The sequence below is a fragment of the Lagopus muta genome, chromosome 5 (genome assembly GCF_023343835.1).
Source record: "Lagopus muta isolate bLagMut1 chromosome 5, bLagMut1 primary, whole genome shotgun sequence".
Classification (NCBI taxonomy): Eukaryota; Metazoa; Chordata; class Aves; order Galliformes; family Phasianidae; genus Lagopus; species Lagopus muta.
Genome location: NC_064437.1, coordinates 21,134,204 through 21,144,335, shown reverse-complemented (window position 1 = coordinate 21,144,335; position 10,132 = coordinate 21,134,204). Strand labels below are relative to the sequence as shown.

Here is a 10,132-nt window from a genome sequence, read left to right as displayed (position 1 = left end):
CAACCTCATATGCACAAAATGTCATCTGCTAAGGAAATGCTGCTTATTTTGAGATAATTATATTTTCATTCTAAGGCTGAAGTGCCTGGCTGAAACACAGCCACAGAACAGCTCCCTAGAAGCACGGGGAGCAAAGTGCATTCTTTTTAATGTTAAACTATAATTACAGAAGCAAAGTGGTATATTGTGAAACATCCCATGCACATAAATGAGGCTGTCAGTGTACTTTGTGCACAACAGGAGGGACGAGGAAGGTGGAACTGCACCCCCTGAACTGCAGATCCCAGAGCCACAGGTAAGTGGGCCAGAAGTGGCCACAGTCCATGCAGAAAATAATCACTTTAAAAGCACAAATTGCAAGACAGATGTTTCACAGAGATTAACTGTAGTTGAAGACTACAAGAACTTGATTCTAAGCCAAGCTGGCAGCTCAGATGTGGGAACCTACAGTGCAGGTAGCCCAACATGGAGCAAGTGATCCTGCACTCAAGAGCAACAGGCTGGAACATAGCCAGTTTCCACAGCGCTTTGAAATGTCATTTCTCCTGACCACGAAGTCCTGCTTGGATTCATATTAGTTAGGACATTTTTTACCTATCATATCTAGGGAGTAAAAACAGCGTGCACAGCTCAGTTTCTGGAAAAAAATCTAGAAAGTATCCACATTTTTTCATACCGAGAAGAGCAGGTTTTGGCTATTTTCCCCACTTATTTTTAACCTTTTCGAATAAGTTTGCTGTTTGTATCCTTCAGATTCCTGAAGACTGTCATATTTTTCAAGCACCTGTTCATAAAGCCCAGCAACTGACCCCATCCAAACCCTTGGCACAAATGGGATTTGATTGCGTTGTTCCAAGTACCTTCATGACCCAGAGGTTCCCTTTGCCTGGAAAATGCTTGCTTAGGAAGGTTATTCCTTTCCAGTTGTATCACTGGTATGTACAAAGCCCAGACAAAACAAGAAGAAGGATATACCATTTCTCCTATTCACCCACTTGATACCATCAGCCTTTTTCTCCCGTCAAAACCCAAGCACAACAGTGCACTTTCCTAACTAAAGGCATTTCACCTCTGAAAATACCACTCAGATGCTTTTTTTTTTTTACAATCACTTGTGCAATTTTAACTGAACTGAGACTAAGTCTTCAGCCTTACTTATTTTGCTGTACTTGTGCTTTTGCACTGCCCTAACCAGCGCTGCAGTTCTAAGGCACGTAGGAAGACATTTCTGTAGGACACTTAATCTGCCACATATTGTGATAATAGTCATTTACTACTACTTAACTAATTCTATTCTGTTTTTCTAATGACAGAGAAAAAAGCAGGAAGGTCACAGACAGTTATAAACAAAATATTGTTCCTTGGTATCCATTTAAATCAAATCTCACACCTTTCCCTAGGGTATAAGGTCTTTAAACAGTTACAGGCAAGCACAGGCAGTTAGGAAGGCAAGAAAAAGGTAAGAGATGCACTCTGTGCTCCTTAAGAAAATAACAACATTCACCTTGCTATTACAGACTCTTCTTTCCTATGTTACACAGTACTGTTGCTATACAAAAATATTGTTGGCTGCTGTTGGTTTTTTTTTTCCATATACACAGCCAGCAAGAGAGCTCATGATGCATACTACCCTGGAGCACTACCCCAAGGAAAAAAATATTTCTGTATCAAGCTGGCAGTTTTCACATGAAATCCATACACCACTAGCACATATTGATCCCTCTGAGTGAGAACTAAGTGAATTTCACTGATCCAGGCAGGCAGGTGGCTTATCATCCCATCGGCAACAAGGAAGGGGAGAAAAGCTCTCTGGAGACCAGGTCTGGAGCAGGGGCTGCAGAGGTTAGGAAGACAAGGCACTGGATTAGCCAAGCTAACGGGGATTTTTGTTACTAAATGGCTCTAAGTGTTGGGAAAAAAAAAAAATCTACTTTCCTTAATATACTATTGCCAGGTGTAAGCAATAAATATCTTAGTCTGTTAATGTTTACACTAACCATTTAAATCCTATGAAGAGGATTGCTTCCAGCTCTTGCCAAGCCATAACAAATGAGGGCTGAAAGGAAGCTGCTCCATGGCAGACTATGAAAGCACTGGGCTGCTGCTTGGCACAGGCTGAGCAAAGAGAAGTATATGAAAGGCTCCACAGTTATATTTCGTAATTCCTTAGGCTTCAAGAGTGATATCCCCTTCTGAAGAATGCTATGTAAAAATCGATTCAATCACCATATCATCAGTGAATGCTTGAAAAAAATTAAACGCAACCGCTCTCAAGATAAGAAACTCCTCAAGATAAGAAAGCACAGAGATTATTGGAAGGGTTATGTAGGAGCAGAGCACCCTGGCAGGTCCAGGAGCAGCTGCCCCACACTGGGAAGGAGCAGCAAGAGGTGCTGCTCGGTTGGGTTCTGCACGGGCTTGTGCCATCTGCAGGCAGCAGCAGCAGCTCACATGGAAGAGCTGACTTGTTTCATGCTTCTTCCAACCTTTTTCCTTCCCAATTCCAGCAGAGATTGAGGGTTTCAAGAAAGGTAACCAAGAAGCATTAAGGGGAAGGCAATCTTATAAGGTGGAAACCCATTAGAAAAGACCTAACTCCACACAATCAGCAGGAAGATCTCAGAAGTGCTCAAGTGTGAACAAACTGCTACCACACCTCAACCTACTGCTGGAGGCAGCAGCTGAGAAGCAAGAGGTTTTAGGTGTGATAGAACAGTCCTGCCTGCTTCTGCAGAGCTTAAAGGGCTCAACAGACAAATGTACACTCTCATAGGCTCCAAGAAGGTGGCTTCAGCCAACAGATACCAGGTTACATGGATTATATCTCTGATGTATGTACCACTAAATGATATTCCCAGCCTGGCAGAAGTGCTGTCAGAATCACCCTATCTGATAAGCACAATTGTATCATTTTATTTGTCTGCATATTAGAAGAAAACAGATTTATGTTACTTTAGGCTGTGGTTTAGGAAAATAAGAAATTTGACACTAGTTTGAAGTAGACTGAATTAGGTTTTTACTAGGTTACTTTTTTTTTTTTTTTAGCTTATTTTAGTCCTAGAAATTGTCCTAGATACCTATGAAGTACTGCATCTCTTCCTTCCTTCCTTCCTTCCTTCCTTCCTTCCTTCCTTCCTTCCTTCCTTCCTTCCTTCCTTCCTTCCTTCCTTCCTTCCTTCCTTCCTTCCTTCCTTCCTTCCTTCTTAACTAAACTAAATTAAAATTATGTGGTATCTGTAAGTCTTCCACAAGTACCCCCAAATTATTTTTTTTTCATTTACTACATTTAAAGAAATAGTCTTAAAAGATGATGACTTTTTTTCAGCTAGGAAATAGAATCTTCATCCAACTTGCAGATGAAAGAGTCCCTCCTCCAAAGTGGAGCCCTCTACATTCCTTTGTTCCTTATACAAACAAAACTGCTAACTCCTTGCAAAGAAATGGGTTGCAATGGACTCTCTCCATATGTTCTAGGGAAAAAGCAATGAATCACAGGAGAAAGCAAAGGCTGAAGCAAGTCACACTGGATGCTACTGTATACAGCATTTCAATTAGTATTGATACTATGATTTTGTCTGTTGTTGACTGCACACGCATACATAACAAATTACTGCAATCAGCAACTGTTGAATAAGTGCTTCTTATTCATTAGCTACTCTTTGATCTAAAACTGTATTTTCCTATTAGCGACTAAGCACCATAAATGTGCATGAATTCAAGTGACACGGGCAACAAGCTTACATAACACAAGGAAAAATCAGGAGAGCAAAAAAGAGCAGCAGTGTGTGAGCATGTACTGAGCGGCATCTCCCTTCACGCTCTTTCCTTTTCTTGATTGCTGTCTGCAAAACCGGCAGTGGGAGAACTCAGCACTGCACTGACAGCTTCGCAGCCCCCCACGATGCTCCCCTGTATTGTCTAGCACAGAGAGCTGATATGGTGAGAAGGTTCACTAAAAAACTTAGCCAAACTTTCTTATTCTTTTCAAAGAAAGGTTAGTTCATAACAAAACTCAGAGTCTACTAAAAGATGCTCAATAAGCTCTATATGTTGTGTATTCTCCAAATGACTGTCACAGATGGTTTTCTGTCTGTAACTGTGATTTGAAAATACTGATCTGTCTTCCACAGAACACATGAAAAAATATAGAAAGAAGTCAGTGCCAGCCACTAGAAGAGAACAGGCTCCACCGAGCAAATTTGCACCGAGCAAACTCCTATTACTCAGGGCTAAAACCCCCAGCAGCCCCAGGAAGATGGCTAAGTGATGTAAAAGATGTCACCATGGCTCCACTGGGGGACTGCAGGGCTGGGAGGGCTGCCAACTGAGGGGAAAGCAATGAACAGGAGGTAAAAATGCTCAGTGCTGTGGCTTGCAAGTCACATGTAAGAGAAGCCCATAAACAAACACATACAAAGTCCAGGTTGTCTGTGCTGAGTCCAAAGGGGCCAAGTGGCAAACAAAGACACATTTCCATTGAAATGCCACAAAAGAAACCATGCAGAGGACATTATTCTTGACAGGTGATGCTCATTTCCAGTCCCCCCAAAACGTGCTGTCAAGACAGTGCGTTCTGCAATGCGTCTACATAAGCTCAACATCTCTGTGTACACCAAAGCTTTGAGGATGTAATTCCCCATTGTCTCCTCAAAACTTCCCATTATCTCAAAGGAACCATTACACTGCGATGGGGAGTTTATAGCCTGACAATCTCCAGATGCTCAATAGCAAATATGACCACTGGCATTGCCCTCATCTCACTGCACAACACATCACCGTGCTCAGACACACAAAGCCAGCAGGAGGTACCGCCAGCTGAGAACAAACTTTGGCAACTCCTTCCCACCAAAATACACATTTCAGATTTTGTGACTCTTCACCTTGAATTCAGTCATCAAAGCTGACTTCAAGACCCTCACTGCAGAAGCCCCAACAAATGCAGGATTTCCCAGCCAGCCCCAGATCTGCTGGTAGGACCTTCCACGTGTTGAGAGCGAGCAGCCAGCATTGCCCATCAGAAGCTCTGTATCTCAGTAGCACTCACTGGCAGTTCTGTGAGAGCAGAACAGTGTCTGCCAGTTGCAGACATTTCAAGCCAAGTGGACGACAAAGGCCTTGCTCACCAGTCCCTTCTTACCCACTCAGAATGTAGGGCAGTCTTGAATAAATAAATAAATAGCACTGATTGCTCATTTCAAATGTGTTGTCTTTTTTTTTTTTTTCCTTGAAAAATGAGATATTGTCAGCTGCTGCTGAAGTTTCATGAGACTAGGATTAAAGAACTGGAACCAACATCTGCAAAACAAGCCCTGTTTCATTGCACTGGTTAACTGAAATGTACAGCTCACCCAGCTGTGAAATGCACTGCTAAGCTGAGAAACAACACATCTTCCATTCCTGACATTTTAGTAAATACAGATTTCGTTAAATTAGTATTGGTTTTTATGGTCAGAAGTGCTAAACTGCATTGTCCACCAACTAAGTCTGTAAGAACATAGTAAGCAGCTGTCATCCTGCACTCCTTGTCCATGGTTCCTCCTCAGTCATCATTCAAACCCAACTGAAATATCTATCCTGAATACCACTATTATTTTTGGGGGGGTAATTCAAATAATAGGATATGAAGGGCTTAGATTTAGATTCCCAGTTAGTGGGAAGCTCCCATTTCCACAGCCATCAAGAAGCAGTTATGCTGGACGCCCAAAGGCTGCTGCAGAGCTGTGAGGTCAGTAAATGACATCTCTTCTTCTGACATGGTACGTGGGACTGAGCTTGGTGAGGCCATGGGCACATAAACACAGAGGTGGCACATTCAGTCATACATGAACATTTAAGCTTCTACTGCACTAAGATTATGGCGTTGTTCGGCTGCTGGCTTCCTGGATTGTTTTTCTTGAGTGATAAGGGAGTTATTGTATGGAATGTAAGGCAGACCTAGGAAAAAAAACAAGCTCCCAGATTGGGCATTATGTTTGTGTACACTTCTGGATCCTGGAAAGTACCACAGAACATTACATGCACTTAAAAATAAAATTAAATTTTGATTTAACGCAGTTACTCCATCCTAAAAATAATTACTTAGAATTATTTACTGCTGCAGAGAAATAGCTTTTTTCATAGACACAAAGGTGGAGCTAGTAATGCACTGTCTTTAAAACTAACCTACATCTCTCTTGCCCTGAGCTCCTGAGAATCACATTAGTATTGCAGTGACTTCAGGCAGCACTCGTGTCCCCTGCTCTGCAGCAGCATGTTTGGCAAGGAGGCAACACACTGGAAGCAACGTACTTTGGGTGTATGCCTTGTGCCACACACAAGGGGAAAACATTTCTGGAACTGGCCAAGTCATAAACGGTAACAAACCCTGCTTCCATGTATCCTTATATCCTGCTGTGCCAGCTGGGTAAGTGCAGCCAAACTCTTTGATGGCTGGTATTTCAGTTGGACTGCCCACATTCAGGGGAATACATGACTTCACATCCAGTTTTTCTTTTGAACAGTTTGTGTTGGGGTCCCACCAGAATTATCATGTCTGGAAAGGCCAAAAAAGGGTGTAAAAAGGCAAATGCTGCCTGGAAAGGAAATGGGTAAGGAAGCGAGAGGGGAACTGGGACCTCGGGGCTGGAGAGGTGGAACATAGCACACAAGACTGGAGAAGGCCGAGCAAAAGGCACAAGGCGGGGAGAGGTACCGGGCTCCTGCGCTGCCGGTTTGCGGTCTGCTCCTCGCAGACAGTGGCCAGAGGGAAGGAGCTCGGTGAAACCAGGGCCTCGGGGCCAGAGCTAAGCAGCCCAGCACAGGAATATGGGAAACCGCAAGCGCTTGGTGGTGACTGGGCTGAAAGCACGAGGAGAGGTGTGAAAGGCGAGAGTGCGTCACAGATCTCAAACACCACGTGCAACCTGAGACCGTGCTGAAACACGGAACGGGAACGATGTGACCGTCCATCTGTACACGTTACCCAAACACAGGGGCACAAGGACACACTGCCACCAGCCTTGCCCGTGCCGTGCCCGACGAACTCCTCCACGCCTCTCGCAGCCGCCACTCGCCGGGCACAGCCGGGACTCGGGACCGGCCCCCGCTCGCCTCCCGCCCGCCCTCCCCGTGCCCGGAAGCGCACGGCGGCCGTCCCAGAGCGCCCGGCCCGGCGCGGGAGCCGCCACGGGAGCCGCTCGCAGCGCCGCGGCCGCCGCCGCCCGCCCGCCGCCTCCGGGGCGTCCCCCGGCCCCGCAGCTGACGGCGCTGGAGTGGCGCATCGTGGAGCTGCACCGGGAGGCGGCTGCGGTGAGAGCGGGGCGTGCGCCGGGACCCTCCGCCGGAGGCTCCGGGCGGGCGGCGCTGGGGCCGAGGGAGGCCGCGCGGAACGCCGGGCCCAAGAAGAGCGCTGCCCCAGGGCGGGAGCCGCCCCTCTCGGCAGCGCCGCGCAGACGCCGTGGGGGCTCCGCGTCCGCCCCGCGCCGTTCCGGGGCCTCCCGAGTGCGGCCCGGCCGGCGGCGGCCGGCATCGGCCGGCCCGGGGGGTCTGCATGCGGGAGCGTGCGGCGCGGGGCCCGGGGCTCGGAGCGGCCGAGGCTGCAGATCGAGGAGATCTTAAGCGGTGAAAGATGTTAGACACTGTCCGATAACTGCGTGAGATGGTTTACAAGTAAAATGCGAGAGTCTGGAATTCGGAAGGGGAAGAGGAAGTAGCGCAGAAAGGGAAAGCAGCCGAAGTGGAAGCGCTGCCTGTATCCGACCCGGGCTGAGCTCTGTGTCTGTCCCCAGGCGGGCCGGCAGACCTACGTGGACCCAGCCACGGGCTACCAGGTGCTCACCGAGGCCGCCCACTTGCAGAGAGGTAAATGCTGTGGCTCTGCGTGCAGACATGTGAGTACAAGCCGTGTCCCCCACCCCCGCCTGGGCACCGTCCCTGTGACTTGTACATTATTGGTGCTGGGGCAGCAGGAGTTGGTAGCACGTGTTGTGTGTTCTGCCCTGCCTTGGAGAGGATCTCAGACACATTAAGTCTAGGGAAGGTTATTGGCAGAGAATAAAACTATTGGAGCATTTCCCATTGACATTATCTCTTAGAAATAGCATGAAGTGCCCTGCACGGGAGTTATTTGACCGACTCTTAGTTTATGGAAGTTCTGTACCCTTTCACAAGTCCTTCAGCCAAGGGAAAGAAGCAGCGTATCACAAAGCCTGTGTCCAACAAGCATTCCCATTTCAGGGATGGGAGATGGGGTTTGTCTCAAAGATAGCTCGGTTTTCCAGAATGTTGTTTCAAACTTTAGAAGCTATGTTTTGTAGCAAGATGGAGAAGTGACATAAGGTGCAGGATTTGGTAGAACAGTGGGTGAATGTCATTAAGCAATAGGGTCCATCTGATGAGAACTGTGGATTTACATAGACCCAAGGAGCGCCAGTTCTGTCGCTTCCAGTACAGACAAGGCCAAGGCCACAATCATCCCCCAGGCAGGCTCTGGTTACAGCTGTGCCTGAACTTTCATGTGGGTAGCACTCAGGGTGCAGTATACACGGGGCTGGCCATGGTGCATTTAACCTAAAGATCCCTCTGAGAGCAGTGGAGAAAGGGAGTGAGCACATGTGATACACAGTTCAAATATGCGGAGCTGACTGTGGCTCTGCTTTAGCTTTTCCTTTTTAAAGTTGCTGCCCGAGTGGCAAAGACTTGTTTCTTCAGTGAGATCTCTCTCTTCCTATAAGGGAACTGTCAGGACACAGGGCTTTGGGGACAAAGAGTTTCAATTGATCAGGACATGGTTACAGATGTACTGAGAGCCCAGGATCGTGCTTCCTCCCCTCTGCTCCTTGTGCCGTGCTGTGCTCTCAGCTGAGCTATTCTGGGAGCTCCAGTATGCACAGCATTTCTGCAGTTACATACAAAATGAAGAAGTTTAAGAACAAAAGATTGTTCTGGACAGTCAAACTGGAATGAGTTGGAAGGATACATTTAGGAAGTGGTTTCTTGGACGCTAATTAGGACCATTTGCTTGGGGTTGCCATTATTTTCCTTTTAGTCTGGAGGGCACAATAGATCAAATGATTTATATATCATTAACAATTCCTGTTAACCATAAGCCGAGCCGGGCTTTTCCATACTGATTACTAAGTAATGCAATAATGGCTTGTTTTATTTCTTCTGCAGTGTCCATATGAGCAAGTTAACGTAAGAGACCAGTCGAAAAAGAAGCGCTTCAACTCTTTTTTCTATGTGTGACCATGAACGCCTCTGCACTCTGCAAGAACGGCTGCAGGACCTGAGCACACCTTGTAGCTCCACGTGGCTGCCACCACCAGCTCACTGCCATGCGCCGTGCCTGCAGCCGGCACACGGTGACTGCGCTTTTGTTGCAATAAAGCACCAACTGAACGGTGTGTGCGTGTGTTTTTGGCACAGCATTATTGATCACCTCTCCTCTTTCTTTTGCACTACAAGTAATGGGTTCATCCATTTGTTGGATTGTATCTGGTCATACCATGAATTTCACTTGGAAAGAAGCCGGGAAAGCAGGTGTATGCAATAATTTACATCCCTTGGGTGTATTTATCGTCACTATTGCGTATGGTGCAACATGTAAGAAATACTGCTAATTTGGGTACACTCTGGAGTTTGGGTTGATTTTTGGAGGGGTCAGGGACAGCGATACTGAACTGTGTGCTGTGCTGCATGAAGGCAGTGCTTTCATGGACAGCTGCCGCCCGGGGCGATTTGCTACTAGGGCTGAGCCCAGCCCGCAGCTCCCCAAGGATGCCACGTCCCTACCGGGTACCGGGGAGCAGCAGACCGGGCCGGGCCACGCTTCCAGCTGGGTCTGACCCGGGGCAGCCCCGGGTTTCCCCACACACCCGTGCTGAGCTGAGCGCCTACCCTGAGATGGGGTGGGAGGAGGACCGGCTGGGCAGATTGGACTGTGTTCTTGAGTGATTTACATTCTTCGTATTTGATTGAACGTCTATCTGATCAGTGTGCAAGTTTGTAAAAGGCTTTGGAAGACAAAAATGTTCTGTTTGCAAGCATAATACGAAGTGTAAAGTATGCTACACAAATCTACGAGCAGCCGGGAGGTGCCGAGCCCTCCTGCGCGTTGGACAGACCCTCAGCGGGCGCTCCCCCGCCTTTGTTC

At 47.3% G+C, this 10,132-nt stretch overlaps 1 protein-coding gene across 1 annotated transcript; it reads left to right on the top strand.

The window, feature by feature from the left end:
• Window positions 1–208: 208 nt before the first annotated feature.
• Window positions 209–9,383, top strand: C5H1orf53 (chromosome 5 C1orf53 homolog). The gene is made up of 5 exons (XM_048944623.1): window positions 209–295; window positions 754–935; window positions 6,972–7,287; window positions 7,767–7,868; window positions 9,154–9,383. Exons 1-5 carry the CDS (start codon window positions 209–211, stop codon window positions 9,223–9,225), a joined length of 759 nt encoding a protein of 252 aa, XP_048800580.1. The 3' UTR covers window positions 9,226–9,383.
• Window positions 9,384–10,132: the final 749 nt, after the last annotated feature.

What these genes read in the sequence shown, in the direction of transcription:
- C5H1orf53 (XM_048944623.1), top strand. Translation starts at nt 209, where the DNA reads ATGAGGCTGTCAGTGTACTTTGTGCACAACAGGAGGGACGAGGAAGGT. An exon ending in TGCAGATCCCAGAGCCACAG is followed by an intron (nt 296 to 753) that starts GTAAGTGGGCCA and finishes TGTATCCTTCAG; the next exon opens with ATTCCTGAAGACTGTCATAT. An exon ending in TGCACCGGGAGGCGGCTGCG is followed by an intron (nt 7,288 to 7,766) that starts GTGAGAGCGGGG and finishes GTCTGTCCCCAG; the next exon opens with GCGGGCCGGCAGACCTACGT.